This window comes from Euprymna scolopes, chromosome 29 (assembly GCF_053919585.1).
Source record: "Euprymna scolopes isolate OS-2025 chromosome 29, ASM5391958v1, whole genome shotgun sequence".
NCBI lineage: Eukaryota > Metazoa > Mollusca > Cephalopoda > Sepiida > Sepiolidae > Euprymna > Euprymna scolopes.
In genome coordinates, this window is record NC_136510.1 from 17,505,030 (window position 1) to 17,528,900 (window position 23,871).

The 23,871-nt window shown below is 35.2% G+C and overlaps 1 protein-coding gene across 4 annotated transcripts in view; it reads left to right on the forward strand.

The window, feature by feature from the left end:
- LOC145252514 (uncharacterized) overlaps positions 1 to 23,871 on the forward strand; it is a 204,163-nt gene that overhangs the window by 116,083 nt on the left and 64,209 nt on the right. The window contains exon 1 of one of the 4 annotated variants that reach the window (XM_080112055.1): positions 21,952 to 22,115. The exons of the other annotated variants lie outside the window; for them this stretch is intronic. Within the exon in view, the coding sequence (XP_079968181.1) occupies positions 22,091 to 22,115 (25 nt within the window). The 5' untranslated portion in view covers positions 21,952 to 22,090. Of the gene's footprint in view, positions 1 to 21,951; positions 22,116 to 23,871 lie in introns of those variants that run through there. 4 annotated transcript variants of the gene reach the window in all.

Sequence of the window (23,871 nt, forward strand, 5' to 3'; positions counted from 1 at the left end):
AAAAAAAAAAAATCAATAAAGACTAAAGGGCAATAGTTCTTTTCCATTTCCAAGTTATACAAGGGACATAACTACCACAACATCTCCATTCTTCAACTGAGCGTGAATTCATCTAATTAATTAAAAAAAAATAGATTCCTTGAGAAGTAAGAAGACATTTTCTTTCCAAATGAGTACAAAAAAAAAAAAAAAAAAAAAAGACCCCCAATCCTCCGAAAATATAGTTTATTAAAAAATTATGTTTTCATAATTGAAATTCATGTATATGTGTATTATTGGTTATTATTCAGACTACTGTTCTCATCTTTAGTGTTATTTTCACAACGTTTCGGTCAATGTAACCTCTGCCTTTCTTCAGGTGTATCTTGTCATTATTGTTTGTTACATTGATGAAATTGAATGAAATTGATTTGAATTGTAGAGGAAGAAGTTTATTCTTTGAATCAAAATTAGGATAGATATCTATGCTGCAACCCTCAAACCTTTATGATATGATTGAACGAACTCATTCAGTCATAAATAAATTAATATAACAGCATAAATAAAGTGGGAATTGATTCAAACACACCTTGTACGTATTAGTTCAGTATCTGGGTAGATGCCAGATACCTCCAGATTGCGACTGTCCATTCAGTATGCCGCCATCTGTCTCAGAGAGTGGAGGATTTCGTTTGTTATCATAAACACACTTTTTTTTTTCAAGCACCGTGGATAATAATCCAGGTAAGTTTATGAAACGTAAAAATTCTAATTAACTAATGAACTTCATAATTTTTCCAGTTTGTAAACAATCATAGTATCATTACCATTTAACTAACTAAAATTAACAATAAATATTTTTTATCATCTACATCATAATTCAGATCATAAAGAGTTAAATAAAGCAGCACTGAGCCTGGTCAATACTAAACTGAGTGACCATTTGGGAATACCGCTTATTTTGGCATTGTTTCTAGTCATTTTGGATTTCTCCTGTCCACTAGAAATAAGCAGTGTTGAATAAGGCTAAGAAGAGGTGTGGGTGAGAATTGTGCAACCCTTGCCTCACAGGCGCCCTTACAAGGGGTATCTATTATCTTTCCAGACTGAATGGAGGTCTAATGGCGATACCGATCCTTGACTTCTCAGCCTTTGCATATGTTTAGACGGAAAAATAATGGTAAATTCAGTTGAATACTTTTATTGGGGTTAGGTTTAACTAGCAGAGAAATCTGACATTGCCCGGGATTGAATGAAGATCAACAAATGTTCTACACTATCAATACTTATCATCATCATTGAAATCAATGAAATTGATTATTTTTCAATCAAATCGAATGATTGCCTGCTCTAGTCAGGAACCTACCATGATGATCGGGAGGAAGCTTCATATGCCTCTCTGTAGTGACATAGTTCACAGTACATTGTAGTATACATTGCACTGTAGAGAATCTATTGTTGATTTTATGAATTTATTTTTTTATAATGACTTAAATTAAAGTTTATAATGCAAAAGTTAAGTATCATGATTTAATTGTGCTCTAGACAGAAACATTCATTTCGAACGCACCCCTGTCTTATGTTGATTTTATATGGCATGCCCTTCTGCTTGTGCAGTGATAAAACTTCTAAAATGGACTTGTGATGTTAGGCTGTATCAGAGTGTTATCTTTGGTCAAAATCAGACTATTCCTTCTTTAATCGGATTTTTTCGATTACTGATTTTTTTTTAATACTTATCAGAGGCATTTGGATACAAAACCTATCTAAGAACATTCCCAGGCACATAAAGTACATTTGTGTGAAATTTTTAAAAAAATCTACCCAGCTGTTTTGGAGTCCATAGGAAATGAATTCACACACACATACGCAAAGTGCCTTTTATATAAGTACAGATCAGGGTAGTTAGAGTGAAATGTGCGAGAAAAGGGCCTTTCAGCTATCATTAAATTTAATGGCCGGATATCTTAAATCGTAAAAATGACTTCTTTTCCTCTGTCCCACTCATCATCTCCTTTTTCATATGTCAAAAACTCATAAAATTTTCATCTTCTTTTTTCTCCACTGTCGTCTGCTCACTTCGTTTTTCTTATATATATATATATATATATATATATATATATATATATATATATATATATATATTGTACTTATGCACTTTTGTTCCCGTGTTGAAATAATAACGTTATTTAGAAAGCCATTCTTAACATGGGGAGGGTGTTTTCTAACCATTCTCTACTTAACAATATCGTAAAACTTGAATTTAACTTGAAAATTCTTTTTTTAAAAAAATAGTGCGATAACAAAAGTGCATAAGCACATTTTCTTTTTTTTTTTTACCTATCATCTCATGCATAAATATATACCATCCTTCTTCTTTGTCCTCCTTCCTTTCCATCTTTCTATCTCTCTCCCTTTTTCGCTTTTTTCTCTCCAGTATTTTGTGTACAAATTTTAAAATAATACTACTTTATATACCTTTCGGCTAAGAAGAACACAATGTAGTATCTGTTCTAGTACGGCACTCAGTCTTTTCTACCCTCGGTCAGTGAAAGAGAAGTCCTTCTAGACTGAGACAATTTTAATTTTCGTTCTCGTCAAGTGCCCCTTTTGAGGGTATCTGAACTCCTCCTTCTTAAAAACAGACCTTGTGTTTAACTCTGCCCTCGTGGGAAGTCATGTAAATAGGTACACTGGTTTATATCTGCTTCTCGATGCTCGTACAGTACTCAGGCATGTCAATTTTCATCTTAATCTAGTTTCTATGGTTTTATAATTTGTTTTAAGCAAAAATTATTCACTTTGAACTAATGCCCAAATACCATTTGTTTTTACTTCGTAAATTATCAAACGACAAATGTCACTTGATTTTCAAAAAAAATATTTATTTAGTATTAGCAGAGGGGGGAGGGTGCGGGCATTACCCGGGCATAAAATATGTTTAAATATGAGATTTTAATTTGTCCAGAGTCGTGATTTCAAAAGTAAAAAAAGTATTTGGGTGCCATCAGCTAGAATCGAAACCGAAAGCAAAACAATACCATTCAAAGTTGGTGACGTTACCACTGTACCAACGTGACACGCATATGAACTGATTAAAAATAAACTAAGATGAATGTACAAAATGTATTACGATTTTTTCAATTTTGACCAATTTTTGTCCTCTAAAAATTACTTTAACCGGCTAAAGACCCATAAAAGAATGCTCCATAAAAAATCCAATCATTTGAAGCCAATAGCGCTGCTCTGATCAAAATTGTGATCCCCAGTCGCATGTATATTCTAGTCAAGATGATGATAATAGGTTTTTGCAGTTCTTGCAGAGAGGTGTCGACACAGCACTTGGTGTTCCCAAATGGCCATCCATATGGTACTGACCAGGTTCAACGTTGCTTAACTTCAGTGGTCTAAGAAGAATCAGTGTGTCAATGTGATTATGCTGTATAAATGTATACATGTATCATAAATTTGAAAAATGAACTTAACATGAAAATAATCATTTTTGGTCCCTCAACAAAAGGAGGGTGGACCTGTAAATTCACCCTTGTTCGTTCGTCCGTTCGCAATTTTCTCAATAACTAGGCATTGGAATTTTTAAAAATTTTTCACAAACATTAAACATGATATGAGTAAAAAAGTAACAGAACAAATTTTCCAGGAAAACTCCGGTTGCCCTCTAGGGGTGCCTTTCGGGTTAAAATTGACACTTTTGTGCTAATTAAAAAAAAATTGATGCCTTGGATTTTTATAAAACTTTCTGAAAAGTTTTAACTAACTGATTTCTATATAATTTTGTTTGTCTATACTTCATGATAACTCTTGGGTGTGCCCCAGGGTCTCTTTTAGGGCTAATAAAAACACTCCATTTTTGGGACTATTTTACCATATTTGTCCAAAATTTTCTGTGTATGTCTATTTAGCAGTTTTGCATGGTGCTGAACTCAAATTTAAATATGTGGGACTTTTGGGGCTAAATGAAAAGGGGGTCAAATGATGGACAGTCATTTCTTTTTTTTGCATGGTGCAGAACTCAAGTTTACATATGTTAAGTCATAAAACTGCACGATTTGTTTATTTTCACCAAGAATTGACGTCGCCTGGGGACTTTTGAAGCTAAATTGGGGGGAGGGGGCGAATACTAAATTTAGGCGTTTTTTTTTTTAGTCATGTTCACCCCAAACAGGGCATACTATTTGAGACCATGTTTCAGAGAGATGAGCGAAATGTCAGTTCACATTACATGTAAACTTCTGCATATCAGTACAGTCATAAAAGTAGGTAGCAAGGAGGGAATTCCAAAGTCTAGCAGTGTGAGGGAAGAAGCTATTAAAGTAGAAGGCATCTGGGATTTTGTTTTTCAGGGAAGGTATGTATGTTGAGGTGGTGCAAGGGCAATGATTTCACCAGAGCACATTCCATAAAAATACTTTAAATATAAAAGGCTATATGTCTGTCTGTCTGTCCCCATATTTTCTAAACCCTATCTCCTCTGAAACTTGAAAGACTCTTGTCGAAAAAATGTCCCAAATAATATCTAAAAAAAAAAAAGTCAAAATCTTTGCTGATTTGTAGTGTCTACCAGGTGTTTATCACATCTAGGACTGAAGTCACGTTGGGCAAAACATTCCGACGGTATAAACATGTATACATCTGTGTTTTTACATGACTTGCTGTACTTGCGTGAATATATATATATATATATATATATACATGGAACAATCACGTTGACACACCAGTTCTCGCCAGATCACCGAAGTTAAGCGACATTGAGCCTGACCAATACCAGATGGGTGACCATTTGAGAAGGCTAGGCACTGTAGTACCGTGCCGAGTCATAGAAATTTTCTAGGTTGGTATCTGAGGGCACATTTATTCACTGCAAGAGATGCACCCCCAGTCTTCGTTGAGACATGAATCTAGGAAAAGGTAAACTCTGATGTAAAAATCTGCGGTCTACTGTGTGCTCTGTCTTGTGGCAGTCATCTGCACCGACAAAGATTAGGAGTAATACCAAAAATGTAGTTGGTTCTACACAAAACCTTCACCGTTATAAAAAAATCATTTGCGTTGATTTTCAAACAACTAATTGAACTGATCAACATTCATCTGTGCCTGTTGAACATTTCAGCACAGTTAGGAGATGGGTTTGTTGATTTCAGAGTGGCGACAGAGATGTGAGTAACAAAGCGTGCTCCAGACTTTTACAACTGAGGCATCGTTCAACGCTGGCAAAAGTGCATTGAGAATGGTGGTGATTATGTAGAAAAATAAATTCTGGAGTACAAATGGTCGCTTGTTTTGATGGTTTCACTCCCATCTTCTTAGTTCTTCAACGTTTTAGATTTTAAGTTAAAAAATAGGAGGCCTTACTTTTGGAACGATCCTCATATTTATTGAGGATTGTTTGTGCTAAGTGGTTAACTCTAACCAAATCACTGTTCATCAACTTCCAGCTTTCTGTGATCTAAGAACATGTGAGATGGAAGGATGCAAGCCATGTGAATTAGAGGTTAAAACAAATCAGTAAGATGCCGATTTCAAGTTCATACAATAAAAGAACAATATCTTTTTAACGTCAAGGGTGTGAGTTCATATAGAAATGTTGTTTTAATTTTAATAAAATACGCATCAAGTGCGCTTGAAAGCCAAATCACAACGTAATATTAGGAAAATAAACAAATATTTTACTTATTTGATATGTATCACAAATATATTTCAGAGGCATACTCCATCTTCAGTATGTTGGGGTTTATTTTTTTCCTTTTCTTCTTCTTTGCCATGTTGTAAAGTTGGAGAAGTCTGTTTGTAAAGAGCCGTGCGTTGTATCCAGCGATTCTTTTTGATCAGTGTCATAATATTAACTTATTTGCATATTGCTTTGCAAAACGACATTTCATTAATTAACTATTCATTTCCATTGTCTTCAAGTTCAGTGATACTTTTTTTATAGTAGTACAGTACATAGTTCTATTACTTATAGAAAGTACCACCACTCTACGTACCCCTAGGGGGGCATAGGCCATCCACAACTTTGTAGATGCTTTTGTAGTGAGAAGTTCTTTTTTTAATTTTTTTCGGGGTGAGGGTGATGGCCTCACGTCCAATCTTCCCAGAAGGTACATACAACGCCTAGCCTTCCCAAATGGTCACCCATCTGGTACTGGTCTGGCTCAGCATTGCTTAACTTCGGGGATCTGGCAAGAACCGGTGTGTCAACGTGATTGTGCTGTACAAACTTATAGAAAGTAAATAAGTTTAATTAAAGTAATAATATGTGGGGTGAGACCAGGAGTTTCTTGAGCTTCTCAATTCTCCCAGACAACGCCAACACATAAGTTTCACTAGTAAACAATAAAAACCTCGGCTTTTGTTCTTGATAAATAATGCACAAAAAAATATCTTGTAACACAACTGCATAAAAAGGCGATAAGAAAAAGAAGCATGTTTGGAAGGGAGGGGGCCATGTAGATAAAAAAAAAAAAAAGAAGCGTATCTCACGAATATGACACCATCTCCATCATCTTTCAAAGCCTAATCTTATTATCTTTATACTTTCCTTTGTCTCTCATAATTGCAATTTTTACATTGGCGTTGTTTCAAGGGTTGCGTTATTTATTTTTTATTTTTTTTACAAAGGAGTCACCACTTATCAAGGCCAGGAGGCCACTCGAGTATAAGGGTTAATGAGTGTACAGTAGTCAATGGGCCAATATTGTAGTAATCGTTAGTAGTGGAAATTTGGTAAATTGGGTTACATAAGGGGACGGCTCCTCAAGAACTTGTTTACATTGGACTTGAAGTCGACCATATTGTAGTCAGCTGAAAAGCAGGCAAGCAGAAGAGAGTTTCAAAGGCGTGCAAGTTCTAAGAAAGAAGCTGTGTTCATGGAATGTACATGTAGGTTTAGGCACAGATAAAGAGTGGAGGAAATTATTGATAGTGGTTTTGGCTAGACGAGTATTTTTCCTGAAAGTTTGACAGGGGGGAGACCGTAGATTGGAGTTCAGACGAGCACTTGGTTAACATTCTTTGTGGTCCTGAATGGCTAAATAAAGTTTCATAGACTGAAATGGCCTTCATTAGGACGAATTTGTATTTATATCACTTGTACTATTGTTCTCGTCTTGAATATTATTCAAACAATGCTCCGGCCAATGTAACCTCTGACCTTCTTCAGGTGTATTTTGTTGTGGTGTAACGGATAAAGTGCTGGACATAATTCGGTTGTCAGTGACATTCTTCTGGAGGTTAAAGGTTCTTCAATTCTCAGTGCCGGCGATACAAAAATTACTGAAGATTTCTACCCAGTCATGGCTGACGGAACGAGAGCATATAACTTCCGTGGATTAAATAAAGGGTTCGGTTTGGTTTGAAATTCTGTGCAGATAACAGAGTTCGACTGAAAGATTCTCAAGTTTAACAAGATATATCTGAAGAAGGTCAGAGGTTACATTGGCTGAAACGTTATGCGAATAACACTCAGGATGAGAACAGTAATCTGAATGATCCAAATTATCAATCCTCATCTCAAAAATTTAGGAACATAAGGACTTGTGTTTATTTTTATTGCTACAATATATGAGGATTTAGTTTGCAGTAAATATGGTCACAAATAGTTGACCTGACAGAGATCCAGATCACCTGACTGCAGGGTAGTCAACGATTGGTTGATGTAATCACATGGGTTACTGATATAAAAGGTATTAACAGTCTCTTTTCTCTATTCTTGCGCTGGCCGTTGTAGGTTTACCAAATTCCTTTTTTCTCCTCTTTTTCCAGTTTAATCACTGAAGCGACAAACATTGGTTTTGTCCACTAGTTTTATTCTGTCTGGACAGATTCTGTGGTATGAATATTGGAAGACTTTAAAATAAGGAGTCAGAATCAGATACTTTGGAATAAAGTTAGAATATTAGAAGTTGAGGGGGGTGCATAATATTTTGAAATAGGAGTCAAGTGACTTCATTGGCATTAAAACACAAGAGTTTTATGCTAGTGGCATAAATATTCTTGTTTTGTTTTGGCAAAAGTGTTTAATGATGCTTATTTCGATCAATAAATTTTTGTTTGAGCCGAGATATGTTGATCTGAATTTAAAAGTAAAAAACCGTGAGAACTTTCTTGTCAGTCTGATACTTCCGATATTGTTTGTTGGTTACATTAATTGCATAAAATTGTTTCAAATTATAATATGAAGGTACTTTTTTTTTTTTTTTTTTTTCCTTGGAAGGAATTTTTAAAAAGTTTAATGAAATTACTTCCGGTATCGTTCGTTGATTACATTAATTGCATAAAATTGTTTCAAATTATTATATATTTTTAAAAAGGTACGTTTGTATGTGAACTGCCACCGACAGACGATATGTTGTCTGACAATTTTAATGGTATAGATTTTAAAAAATATAACCGACATGTTTTTACTTTGCGATTCTTATATATTTGCATTCGATTTTGAAGCTTTTAAAGTTAAAACTTAAAAACAGACGTAGAATATTATTGTGCCCTTAAAACAAGGAGAAAGGATTTATTTTCCGAAAGCGCACCTGTCGTTTCAAAGAACATGTACTTGGAAAAGTCGATAGAGATTAGGTTAGGGCTGTGACTATAGAGAATTGAAGAGACCCAGCACAGAGCTCCATCGATGCCCAGAGACAACTCCTTGATTGTATGTTCCAAAGACTCGCTGTTTATCTCCATCCCACCGCGGGAAGACGTGACCCAAGGTCGGGAAAGTGGGATTCGAAAAACTAACGCCCTAGAAGAGAACTTTTGCTTGCAAAATAAGCTTGGACAGATCCTTCGATAGGGGCACCTCAGGCGATTAGCAGTATACCGACCCCTCTTCAAAGGACTTCTAGAACGGCATAGGACTATACATCTCAGCCAACAGAGAACAAGCCAGCTCAACAATGAATCGACGGAAGAAACAGAATTCAAGTATAAGTCCTAGTCCTGAGAAATATGAAAAAGGGAATTAGTCCGAATATGATTGGACATCCTCTACACACACACCCACACACACACACAATTTGGATACTGCCCCGTCGCTTCGACGCTTCGCTCATGCACTCGCTTGCACATCTTTGCTCAGGGACCATTCTCCCATGTTTTACCTCCTCTTGGTTCTGAGAATTGTTTTATTGTCGGCCGTCTGATCACAACAAATTTTATACACATCTGGAGCGCCCCCCCCCCCCTCTTTCCGCATTTTTAAAAAAGATTTTTCCTAGGAGCGGAGTTGGATCCTCCACTTCTAAACTGACGTCATGTCTAACCTTGCTGTTGTGGGAGGCAGCTTAATAAACAGCGAATTGAAGAGGGTATCATTAAATTCACGCGCATGATCAATCAGAGGGGAGGTGAATTGTGAAGCAGAACAAGTACCCGGACAACATACCTGCTTTTCGGCGGCGGAGAGCGGGAGGGGTTGTTTCTGGGTGAGGGATGGGAGTATATGAGCTTAGTTACTATTTCTGTAACTCAGCAGCGTCGGTGGTGTGGGGAATGAAGGTGGCAAGCTTACGGATAGGTGACTGCTGCTGCTGGTGTTGTTGTTCTGGCCTATCCATCCGGATGAAACTTACGTGCGACTGAGGAAAGAGGATGGGTCGGTGTGATGTCTTCTTGCGCGCTGAATCCCATTTCTTCCTTGCTCCACAGAGAAATACATATTGAAACTACCAGCGCTCGGATCCTTATGAATGTCGGAGATGGGTTGGGATGGCTGGGACGAGGGAGGGGAGGGTAACGAGGTGTATAGCAATTGATATCTATTTACCCTTCTTTCTAAAAAAAAAAAAAAAAAAAAAAGACGGGGACTATTCTACCTTTTCTCCATATTAATAAAATTATGTTGCTCGCGTTTCGTCTGAGTGTGTGTGCGTGTTTTTCGCGTCTACGTGACTTGCACATTATTAATTTGTATTTACTATTAATCGAATATTTGTTGGAAAGCTGAAAATGCAGTAGCGTAAAAGTACTAAAACGAACTTTTTAAAAATATTATTAAAAAGAGACAAAATGGATTACAAAATTTAATCTACCACAATGAATTTCGATTTTTCGTAAACAAGTCGACCATTTTTTAATAGTTTAAAAAAAAAACATAAATGAAAATAAAGAATGAATTACTTTTTTACTGTTATTTTATCCCAAAACAAAGCACAGTGCCACTTTCATATAAGGGGCACTGTGATTGAGATCAATTTTGCAGGGATGCTATGTAGGGAGTTGAGCAGTGAGATGTCTGTTCACATTTCACTTGAACTTCTGCATGTCAGTACAGTCACGAAAACAGAGACCCGAGAGGGAATTCCAAAGTATAGCAGTTCGGCATCTAGGAAGAGTAGGGATGGGATTTTGCTGCTTCTTGGGTTAGTCGGGGAGTATTTTTACATCGAGGCGATACAATTGCTTTGGGTTCGTCAGAGCACATTCCATTAAAATACTTGTAAAACAGGCACAAAGATGCAACATTTCGGCGATGGGACAGAAGTTGGAGTTTGGTTGATACTGCGTGACCTATTGGATTGGAATCTCTCTTTTTTGACCTTGTCTAAGAGTGAGAGAGCAGTGGCAGATGCACCAGCCCAGATGTGGCAACAATACGTATAAGAGTAACCTATCTTGCCTTTGGTAACATTTATTTGTTCTATATTTGTTTATTGATCACTTTGCGTTTTATTGGCTGTATTCGAAAATGCCTTTTGGCTTTAAAATTCTAAGTAACTAAACTTTTCGAAATCTATTTACGTACAATCATGGTACTTATGCAGAATACAGACTGTGTAACGCTATTATTTAGAAATCCATTCTTAACATGGTCAGGTATTTAAAAAAAACAAAAAAACTCTTCTATACTCTCACCTAGCGATTTAATAAACAAAAGATGTTGTAAAAAAATTAAATTTAAATTTCTATCTAAAAAAAAATAATAATAAAATAAAAAATGCACGGTCCGTATTCTGTATAATTACCACAATAATTTAGATATTTAAACGGCATTTTGTTAGAGTTTACTAACTAAGTCCAATAACTGATTTAACGGTCATGTGATACAGTAACCAGAATTTTTATAAAAAATACGAGAATATTACATTTCCTCCCTTGGGTAGTTGTAACTTCATGCAAAATTTCAGAAAAATGTAATGTAGTTATTGAGAATTTTAGGAACGAACGGACGAGGGTGAATTCTGAGGTCCAAATCCAAGTCAGACCAATAATTAATTTTCACTTAAAAATAAATAAATGGGAAATATTTTTCATTCATCACAACTATATTATCAAAACGGTTTATTTGTCCCCCAACGAAAGGAGGGTGAACTTGTAAATTCACTCTCGTCCGTTCGTCTGTCCACACTTTTCTCAATAACTACGCATTGGAATTTTTTTGAAATTTTGCACAGACATTAAACATGATATGAGTAAAATAAGTAACAGAACGGATTTTCCGGGAAAACTCCGGTTGCCCCCTCTCCAGGGGTGCCTTTCGAGTTAAAATGGTTAAAATTGACACTTTTGTGCTTATTAAAAAAAAATTGATGCCTTAGAGTTTATAAAACTTTCTGAAAAGTTGTAACTAACTGATTTCTATATAATTTTGTTTGTCTATACTTCGCAATAACTCTTGGGTGTGCCCCAGGGGCTCTTTTAGGGCTAATAAAAACACTCAATTTTTGGGACTATTTTACCATATTTGTCCAAAATTTTCTGTGAATGTCTATTTAGCAGTTTTGCATGGCGCTGAACTCAAATTTAAATATGATAAAGCCTTGGGGACTTTTGGCGCTAAATGGGGTGGGGGCAAATGATTGACTTAGTCATTTCTTTTTTTTTTTTTTTTTTTTTTTGTATGGTGCAGAACTCAAGTTTACATATGTTAAGGCGTAAAATTGACTGCACCGTTTGTTCATTTTGACCAGGATTTGACGTCCCCTGGGGAGTTTGGGGGCTAAATGCTTAAATTAGTCATGTTTTTATGCCTCGTTCACTGTGCACTCACGGGTGACCATGTATGGTTCACTTGTTATTTCAATCAATTAGAATTACAGACTTTTGAAATATTGTGAAGCAAATTTTAGTCTTCCCCTCCATCAAGGCCAGAGATTTGGGGGAAATATCAGATTTTGTAATTCATATGCAAAACTAGGAAAGTAAATGACTATGATTGAACCATTAGTAAAGGTGCAGTGTCTTTTCACCCTCAAAAAATCCTTTAAAAGTACCATTATAATTGGGTTTTCCAGGGTGCTGAAAACGAAAATAACGTTTAAAAGGAAACAAAATAGTTTTCAAGATATGAAGAAATTATAGTTTCAAAAAGTGGGGATCACTTTACTATATTAATTTAACGTAAAATGAACGTCCACTTTATAGCCATATATTTTATAATTTTATATATTAATTTAACGTAAAATGAACGTTCACTTTATAGGGGAAGGGCTGTTTTTTTTTTTTTTAATTTCTTTTTAAGGGGTGATGCTTATTTGGTAATTGTGACCTGGTAGACCAACACAAAACTTACCTTTATTGTTTTTCAAGGTTTTCGAGTGTGCTGAAAATGAATATCGCATTTAAATTTTCTGCAAATAAGCATTTTTCTGGGTATTAAGCAATGTAATTCTTTGTTATAAGTGCTGGCCATTTTGTACGTGCAAATGCATGTAAAACATACTATTGTAAAATTCAAGTGTTTGCAAAGATATAAAACTAATAAAAACTTACATGTTAATTCCATTTAATTGGGAATGATAACTGACTAGCCTGGGTGCCCGGCATTGCCTGGGTGTTTGGTGTGTGTTGAGAGAAAAAAAATGGTAGTAGGCAGGCAGGCTCGAACCCGTGACGTGAAGGCAGAAAAGAAAGTGAAAGAAAATCTGACGGCTTACTGCTACTCTATGACGCGACCAGAAATCTAAAGCATTCAAATTTAACGTAGTCAACCAAAAACAAAAGATGATGTGCAAAACTGGCGTTTCTTTTAAACCCCCGAGGAAAGCAAATTAGACGCAAGTCTCGCTTTATTTATATGAAAAAGACAAAAAACAGCCGGGACGACGTCACGGTGGGGATTTTGTTTAACTTGATCAAAAAAAAAAAAAAAAAAAAAAAAAAAAACGATGTCTGTTTGCGAATCTGAGGTACTACGATCAGGAAAGTATGCGAAAACTTCTTCCGGAATCTAATTGATGTGAGAAGCCCGACGCAAAAAGCCTTTTGTGGACAAACACAAACGCGCGCCACCATTTTGCCTTTTATATATTAGACTAGCGACGGGTACCCGGCGTTGCCCGGGTGTTTGGAGGTGTGTGTGGCGGGGGCGGGGGGGGGGGGGTTAAAAAAAAAGTAAGTATGAGGATCGAACTCGAACCGTTGAGGCAAAGTTGTAAATTGAAGTGTGAAAAAAAAAAAAAAAAAAAGTGCGACGTTAACCATTGCCCCACCGCGAGATGCTAACGGAAACACGTTTGAATTTATTTAATTACTTGGATTTAGCAGGTGCCCGTTTTAATGAGTTAATGAGGTCAAGTTTGACTGCGGGATAGTATTCATTTACTACTGAACGTTTTCAAGATGTTAATAGAAAAAGACTAACCCACATGCGGCGAGCAACAAATATTGAATATTTATCTTCCCGAAATCGAGCAAATTAAATAGACAGGCGAGCTTCGTTGTTAACTGTGAGATATTACGATTTATATATGATATAAAAAGTTTTAAAAAGTTGTGAAGCGAGCGACCGCTTCTCTGAAAAAAGCCTTTTGTTGACATACAGAAAAAGCGAACATACATACATACATACATACATTTTCGCTTTTATATATATAGATGATGTGTGTACGCGTGTGCGCGGCGATATTATGGCCCCCGGGCGAAGTCAACCGATCTTGCTGATGGATTCTCACGAATTATTATGGAAATAGGCAAAGCTCTTGATCCCATTACTGGCGTGAAAAAACAAAAAAACAAAAAAAAAAAAGCTGGTAAGAGTATAGGGCAAAGAGTTACGGAGACCAACTAAGGTGTTTCTGGCGGATTCATGATAGATAGGTTTTAAAAGTAAACCTGGCATTCTTTATTACATGTTAAACGTTGATTTGGTAGATTGGAAGACAAAGAAAGGGAAGGGAATTTATCTATCGCTCTCCCTGTGTGTGTCTCTCTCTTCCTCTCTCTCTCTATCTCTCTCTCTCTCTCTCTCTCTCTCTAAGAAAGAAAGGAAAGATATATTAGTCTCCTCAATAAAAGAAACGATTTTTCAACAATTTAGGGAGTCTCCTTATCACTGCCAGAGGACCTTACATTGTTTGCGGCCAGAAATCGTCAACTCAACTGCACTAAGACGAACTTAGAAAAAAAAAAAAAAAGATTTAAATTGAAAATAGAGACTTTAGTCATCCAAAACGTGTTTCTTAAATCAGAAAAAAGTATAACTTTATTTGTATACAGACTGGACAACCATGACACTCGCCAAAAGATTGGATAGAAACCTAGATGGCACGTACACCCGTATTCTACGAACAACGTTAAATATATCTTGGCAAGATCATCCCACGAAGCAGCAACTTTATGCCAATCTACCTGCCATATCTACTACCATCAAAGAACGACGTCTACGATTTGCTGATCACTGCCAGAGGAGCAAGCCAGAGCTGGTGAGAAGTGTAATGTTGTGGACCCCACGGCACGGGCACACAAGCATAGGATGACCTAGATCCACGTACATCCAGCAAATTGCACATGATGCCAACTGTGATTGCCGGGATACAAAGTGTAGTATCTGTTCTGGCAGATACTGCAAGCAAAGACCATATGTGGGGGCAACCCCACATATAAGTTATTGGTTAATGTAGGCGAAAGCTTTCATACCAATTCTCACTATCCAGCTCATCTACCCTCCGGGGAGCTGGTTCCCATTTCCCCTTCACTCCTCACATTAAAAATAGGCCTTGTGCCTAATTTGCTCGGTAGGGGAGCAAATAAATACCCTGAAGATCTGAGGCAGCTGATGGAAGACAAAGAAATCTAGAGAAAGAGAGAGTGTGAGTCAGAAAGTGAGTCACACAGTCACATTGGTTCGAGCAAGGAACTCAACCAGATAGATATATACGGACTAATATATATATATATATATATATATATATATATATATATATATATATATATATATATATATATATATATATGTGTGTGTGTATGTATATACTAGCAAAAGTACCCGTCGTTGACTGGGTTCAAAAACAGCCTACAGAAAATGGACTCTGATTTATGAAAGTATGATAGGTTATGAAAAGGAAGGGTTGTAAAGAGATAGCTTCGAATTTGGGGGTATCAAAACCAAAGCAAAATATGATGAAAGTAAGAATAAAATAGATAAACCCCATAATTTATTATACCATACCTGTTTACACTGAAACACTTATAATATTCTGTGGATCTATATTAAAAAACCTTGTTAAACTTTGTGACATATTTCCATTCTATGGAGGTCAGGCGTGAACGAACACCCCATAATTTTATTATACCATATTTCTTCAAACTGAAACATAATTATCAAAGTATACTTACGCAGATAGATATAAAAAGTCTTTATTAAAGTTTGTACCTATTTCTATTCTATGTAGGCCAGGCGCAAATGCAGGCCCCACAATTTTATTATGCCATCCCTATTTAAGTTAAAACATACTTATCAAAGTATTATGTAATCTATATCAAAAACACTTGTAAACGTTTTTTTTTTTTAATTTTTAAATTTGTTATTTCCATACTTTGTGGACCAGGTGCGTACGCAGACCCCACAATTTTAATGAATCATCATTATGCCAGATCAAACATACTCATTCCTGTGTCTCGATACATTATATGTGATCAGTTTTCTATAATAGTCAACCATATCGGAGCCTATTCGTGACCAGACAGACAGACAGACAGACACACACACACACACACACACACACACACACACACACACACACACACACACACACACGTACGTTCAGCTTATGACAAGAGAATATTCTTTTCATTATTTTGACTCTCGAGTATATATCAGTTAATAGCTTATATGTTTTTAGATAGAGTGATGTGGTTCTCAGTTGATTAACTGTGTCGGATATATACTCGAGAGTCAAAACAATGAAAAGAATATTCTCTTGTCATAGCCTTAATAATTACTATTAGAATATTAAGCTGAATAATTACTTTTATAAGAAAGCCAATGACTTGTTAGTTTTGTCGCTATTAAAGTGATTTAGTAATAATTATATATATATATATTATCTAAAAACCTTTTACTTTTCAGAGAACGTGCGCAAAAATTATTTTTCATAACTTAATTTGCATATCGGTATTTTCCTCGCAACGATTTTATTCTTTGTCTGCGTGCATACACAATATTTTATTAATAATTTAATCGTAATTAATTCACACAATTTAAAAACAAAGGATTAATTACCATACACAACAAATAAATGTTACCAAAGGCAATCTAAATTACTCTTCTATCTACTTGGCTAAGTCTTTTCCTTATGTTTTTTTTTTCAAAGGAGTCACCACTTATCAACGCCCAGATACCACTCGAGGATAAGGGTTAATAAGTTTACAGTGGTCAATGGGACAATGACGTAGTAATTGTTAGTATTGGAAATTTGGTAACTTGGATTACTTAAGAGGAACAGTTCATCAAGAACTTGTTTACGTTGGACTTGAAGACGACCATATTATAGTCAGCCAGAAAGCAAGCAAATGGAAGAGAGTTTCATAGGTGTGCAGTTCTAAGAAAAAAAGCTTTGTTCATGGAATCTACGTTTAGGTTTAGGCACAGATAAAGAGTATTGTTGGTAGTGTTTTCAGCTAGACGAGTATTTCTCGTGAATGTTTGGCAAAGGGAGACAATAGATTGGAGCTCAGACGAGCACTTGCCATGAAAGTAACGATGAAGCAGAGACAAGCTCGCAACGTCTCTTCTGTGAGAAAGAGGTTGCAAGGAAGAGAAAAGGGCATCCCCCACTAGACTATGAGGTCTATTTTGAACTCTGTCAAAGCAGGATAAGACTTTCTAGCAGCTCCTGTCCAGATGTGGCAGCAGTACTCCTACTCCATCCTTGTATGTTTTTATTTTAAAGTGTTTTATTTTACTTAAAAATAAAGGTAGTGCAAAACCTGTCCATGTAAAAGGAAAACAAAATAGTAAACTAATTCGAACCATAGTTGATCCTCGATAATTACTCAAAAATCGAAAAACAAATAAAATACCGGTGGAACATTACATTTTAGCACGAATGGTGACATTTATTGAAGATGTTTCTGGAAATATTTTGCTTAATTTTCGATTTTTGGCCATTATCGAAGTTCCACTTTGGCTCGAACGAGACCATTTTGTTTATCGTTTTCGATAGGTCTTACTCTTACAGTACCCATTTACTTTTAACCAAAAATACTTTCAAGTAAATTAAAACATAAAAATCTTATTCAGGTAGGTAGAAAAATAACTGATCTTGCCTTTGATAAGATTTATTTGTTGTATACCCCCCCTTTTTTGCTTTGTTAGAAGATAATAATTAATAATAATAATAATAATAATAATAATAATAATAATAATAACTCCTTTTTTAGAGGGGGGAGATAAATAAAAAACCAAATAAATATCAAAGGAAAACGACTCATGGACGATGTACAGCTAGTTGGTAATAATTTACTGTCAGAATGATGGTGGGGGAAGGGTATGTTGGCGTTTTCTCCCCACCCATCCCCCAATAGGCGAGGGGGATACTGGGATAAATCTTTATGACATGTCCGACTCCTTAAGAAAGAAAACTTCCTGTTGCTCCCATCTCCATTTCCGCAATTATCTTTTCTACTTCATCCGTGGTTTCTTCTTATTATTTTTTTCCTTTCTTCTTCTTCTTCTTCTTCTTCTTCTTCTTCTTCTTTTTCTTCTTCTTCTTTCTTCTTCTTTCTTCTTCTTCAGAAGAAGAAGAAAGAAAGTGAAGAACCAAAACCACGTAAAAAAGCTCACTTACCCTGTTGGGTTTCTTCGTTTTCCCATCGGGTACAATATTGCTTTTTGAGACGTTCATCTCACCTTTCCCCTCATTTTTTCTCTCAACTTTCAATATTTTATCCTTATTTCTGGACCCGGGTTAGAGTCAACACACACACACACACACACACACACACACACACACAAACAAAAACAAAAAAATTGGGTAAATTTTCAGATTAGGTCCACCACCACCGCCACAATTTTCTTTTAAATGACGACTTTTAAAGGTTTGCGGCCATGAAATTTTGCAGAAATAATTAGTTATCGAGATATAAAAAGTTGTATTATGCATTGTATTCTTTGGCGGCCATCTTTGTTACGCGCGTAGATTTTTTATGATGCGCGGACGCGCGTAAAAACCATGGCCGCCAAAGAATACAATGCATAATACAACTTTTTATATCTCGATAACTACTTATTTCTGCAAAATTTCAATGCGATTTCCGTATTCAGCATAGTAGAAAACTTATAAAAGTCATCATTTAAAAGAAAATTGTGGAGGTGGACATAATCTAAAAAGTACCCAAAATTGTATTTGGGGAGGAAGGAATAATGAATTTCGGCGCTTCTACACTATTGGGACGAAATTTTGGAAATCGTAATACTGAATTTCACATGAAAACAATGGTATCTACGTATTCCTCATATTTTTAATATGATTATCCAAAAATTACGAAAATCGATAAGGTAAAAAATTATTTATTTAAGAAAATAAAAATAGAATTTGATGAAAACGACACAGGAGTTAGAAAATAGAATTTGATGAAAACGACACAGGGGAGTTCAAAAGTAAGGTAATTTTACCTTTCGATTTAAACAAGATGGCGGCAATTTTTCACCTGCTACCACGATTAAGGTTTTTTTTTTTTTTTTTTTTTTTAATAATTCATTAATATTCAGGTAATTCCGACTGCATAATTTGGAAGCTACTATTGTAACTTATTAGAATTGACAACAAAAAAAAAAAAGTCGGTTTAAACAATTGTTTTTTTTTTAAATCTGAAAACTCGATTTATCGACTACAAAATCTCATTCCAACAGTATAGAAGCACCAGAACTTTTAATTTTAATTTACATTTTAAATCGAGACCCTAAAATTTGGATTCATCACATTAAACACGGGTGGCGGTGAGACGATTTCATTGATTGACGGATGAATGTCAATAACAAATATTGACAGTACACAAAACATATGCTGAGAAAAAAAAAAAATCGTCACCCGTTTTCCAACAATATCTGCTTCGTCGAATCAGATATTGTTGGAGAACGGGTGACGATTTTTTTTTTTCGAACCAATGGTTCGATAGTAGGTGATCATTAATGCTTGCTGGCCAGGAAGCGGTTGATCATTTTACATTAAATTTATATAGAAAGGTGATCCATCATTCTTAAGTTTAAATCTACCGTTTATTTATTTCCTTAGATTTGAATAAAACGAACTGAACCCCCTTCTAAAAATGCCAAGAATTCGCAAAAGGTATCAAGAACAGAATTAATATCAAACTTCTGTACCTTCTGCTTGTCATCTGTAGCAAGCACTAGCAGTGAGATTCAAACACCAACTTCATATTCACGATGGAACAACTGCTGAATATATTCAATGCCTGTATGATCGATGTGCAATGTTAACTAGTTTGCATATTGCTTTGCAAAAGAACGTGCCATTAATTAACTATTTGTTGTTTTTTTTTATAATTGTTTTCTTATTCGACAGCACATATCTATTTACAAATAGTCTATCGCGAATGTATGCTTAGTATTTTGAGGCGAAAATAGTTCCAAATCACTTGCCTCCCCACAAAGATAAGGTCGTTTTTTTTTTGTTTTTTTTTTCTTCTTTAATCTGGAAAAACTTGAGCTCACCAAAAGGAGACACCTTGAATTAGGGGGGAAAATTGTGGATTTAGCAAAGAAGCTAAGAAACGAAAAAAAAAAAAAAGGGGGGGGGTCAAAAATTAAAATATATAACTAACAAATGTCACACAAGGCAATATAAGTTACTCTTCTACCTTTCTGCATAAGTTTTGTATATTTTAACGTATTTTAAAGCTTTTATTCAGTTCGAAAAAGAACTAGTGTCGAGTTCGTAAGTTAAACAGATGATAACAACATTGCTCACCTCCACCCCACCCCACGAACTTCGGAGAGTCAATAATGGCTTAAAACTGAAGAAAATACGGTACTTGTACAGTTTAGTCAAGACATTAAAAAAATGAAAATATGGAAAAAAGTTTAAATTGTATGTATCCGTTATGGAACGAAGTTCTTCGAAAAAACAATTTGTTATGATACCGAGCAAAATGTTCGATTTTTAGGAAGAAAAGCTAGTATTAAAGATAGGAAGGGGTGTCAGCGCTTTAACTGTAGTTATCTCCCTTTGGCATTTCTAAAATTCAAACAATTTTTTTTAAAATCCAAGATGGCTGCCTTCAATGTACTCTTATAAAAACGTGTTTTTCCGCTGTAAAAAAAAAACTACTTGATGGAATTAAGTGAATTTTTTTTCCGGAAAACTTCGTTCTTTAACGGAATGTAAACTTTTTTCGATATTTTCATTTTTTTAATGTCTTGACTAAACTGTACAAGTACCGAAAATACTGATAGAAATCCACCGAATGTCACCGTTACAGTGTAACGGCGTTACACTTATTGGATGGATTTCTATCAATATTTTATTTATTTTTAGACTTTTGAGACATTATATTGACTCTCCGAAGAAGGCGGCATGTATTGTTATCAGTTTAGCTTACCAATTCGGCACCAGTTCTTTTTCGAATCGAATAAAAGCGTTAAAATATGTTAAAACACAAAATTTACCCAGGTAGGTAAAATAGTAACTCATCTTGCCTTTGGTAACAGTTATTTGTCGTATATTTTAATTTTTGACCTTTTTATTTTTTTCGTTTGTTGGCTTCTTCTTGCTAACCCCGCCCCCAATTAAATTGTCTCAGTTTAGAAGGATTCACTTCACTGACCGAGGGCAGAAAAGATGAAGTGTACCATCAAAACATACACTCTGACCCCCCCCACACACACACACACTTTTTTCCAAATTGGTAGATTAAAAAAAAAAAAAAAAAATGTGCATCCAGTTTTAAAATCTTTCTTTTTCCGTTTCAAAATATTTAAAATATTACGCACAGATTGCCTTTTTAACCGACCCACCTCCTTCCAACACATGCTGTGCTATCACCCCCCCCCCTCCGTCCTTTCCGGGCACGCGGCTAGACTGGCGGTCGACGTGTTGTCTCTGCTGCTTCGACCCCTTCTTCTAATTAGATCAATCTTTTTTTTTCTTCAACCTCCCCGCCTTCTTTTTCTTCGTTTTCCCTAACCTTTCTTCATGTTTCTTTCTCCTTTCCTCCTTTTCTTTCTTTCACCTTTCTTTTTCTTTCTCACTTGTCTTCTCCTTTCTTTTTTATTTCTCCTTCCTTTTTCTTTTTTATTTCTCCTTTATTTTTTCCTTTCTATCCCTTTTTCATCTTTCTTGCCTTCTCATTCTCTCTATTTTTCTCTATCCTTAAAATCCCTAAGCGGGAGAGAAAGTCCGTCACACCTGACAACGATTACGCGGACTATCTATCATCGTCGTCGCCGTCATCATCAGACTGACTTTTTAGAGACTGCTACTACTTATTTCCTCTTCTTCAGCAGAGAGAGAGAGAGAGAGAGAGAGAGAGAGAGAGAGAGAGAAAGAGAAAGAAAGAAATTACTCCCCATCATCATCAGCAGCATCTTTTATTTTTGCGGACACGTGCTTCCCCTCTACCATCGCTCTTTTTTTCTCTCACGAGTTGCCAAACTTTTCCTGTTTTTTAATTTTATTTTATCATTTATTTATTTACTTTTTTTTTTCCAAGGCAAAAGTCTGAGCGAGTTAGTTGTAAAAAGACCAAACTCTCATCTTCATCATTCTGGTGATTTTTTTTTAAAATTTTTTTTTTTTTGTTTTTATTTATTATTCTTATTCGGGGCATCCTGTCGTCCGACAGCAGCAAAAATCATCTCCTTTTTTCCCCTTGTTCCCCAAAATTGGGTGATTATTATTAACTCGACTACGCAGGAACCATGTACAACCAATACACAACAATGGGTAAGAATTAAGAAAACTAAACTTCTCCGTTCTTTGTTTTTCGTTTCATTAACTTTCATTTTGTTCAAATTGCCTTTTGTTTTCCATTGAATTTAAAAAAAAGAAAAGAAAAAAGAGTTCTTTATTATGATAGGGACGCGGTTGAAAGATACTTTAATTTTTTTATTTAGTTTCAAAAGTTGAAAAACAAAAAGTCACCACAATAATCAACTTTTTGGTCTTTAAACTTTATTTCGAATCAGAAGATACTATCGATTTGACAGTTTAAAGGCTTAAAAAAAATACTGCCAACAAGAAATTGACGAGTATAATTTTTATCTCAAACTTTCTGTATTAAGTCGCCGTTGCCCGGGAGTCTTTTTTAAAAAAATGTTTACTTTCAAATTATTTCGTTTTTTTTTTAATATGCCTTTTGATGCAGGTGCTTGTGCACTTTTGCCACCGCGCTATTTTAAAATATTTTTTCAGATTAAATTCAAGCTTCACGATATCTTTTTTTTTTATTATTATTAAATTGTTAGGTGGAAACACAGAATAGTTACAAAACACTCTCCTTCATCATGTTAAGAATGGCTTTCAAAATAATGTTATTATTTCAGCACGGTTGCAAAAGTATACAAGTGTCTACCTTTTTTCTGAGATGGCTATTTCCCTCTTAATGGTGGTATGTTGCTGGCCCTGTAAAGTTCCAAGAGCTCTTTAAGAAGAGGCTTAGTTTATTGCTAATCGCCTGGCGCGCCTCTACTCGGGAATGTGACTGGGCTGTCGAGGCATTTTTTTTGCAAACCAGAGCACTCTTCCTAAAGGGCGCTGACTTTTCAATCCCACTTTCCGACCCTTATGTCACATCTTCCCGCGGTGTCAGGGAGATAAATAAAATTACCTTTTTTGTTTGTTTGTTTGATTTTTTTCTCTCCAATTATTATTTGTTTATTGTGATTTCTAATCAAATTTAATTAATAATTTGATTTTATTATCGTATATTGTCATTTAAATTAATAATGCAACCATATTTTTAGTAAAACTGTTGCCAAGATAATGTTTTAATTCCTATTTATAAAATGATTAGATGTAAAGATTCCAAAACTTTTTTTTAACCTTTTATAATTAAATGATCATTTGCTAAATATTTTAAATGACTTTCTATTCAACAGTTTAAACGCTTCTAAATTCCTTTCAAATTTAACAGAATCGCAAAGTAACTCAATTTGTTTTTGTTTTGTTTTGTTTTTTTTCAACTATAACTAAAAGGTTAAAAAGGACTTTGCGGAAAACGCTTAAATGCATTCGGGCAGATTTAATTTCGTAATTAAATTATTTTTGGTGCTTCTTGCTTCTATAGGAGGAGAATGTTTGCCGATTGCGATTTATGGAATAAAACAGAAATGGTCGAAACAGTTTATGAGTCGCAAAAAGGCAAACAGCACGAATGTAAAAAGGATTAGTAGCGATTTTCAAGAATAAAAATTAAAATAATAATTAAAAAAGGGTAGGGGTGAAAAGAATTATTTAAAAAGTTTGGGGTGAAATAAACAAATAATTAACAAATAACTGTTACCAAAGACAAGAAAATTTAGGTGCTAATGCAGAGAGTGATCCGCGCTATTTTTTAAATCGTATTTCCACGTTGTTTTTTTTTATTCAATTGTAAGGTTAAAGTACAGAATAGATACAAAACACCTCCCCTCTCCATGTTAAGAATGGCTTTTTAAATAATAACGCTATTATTTCAGCACGGATCACTCCCTGCATGCAT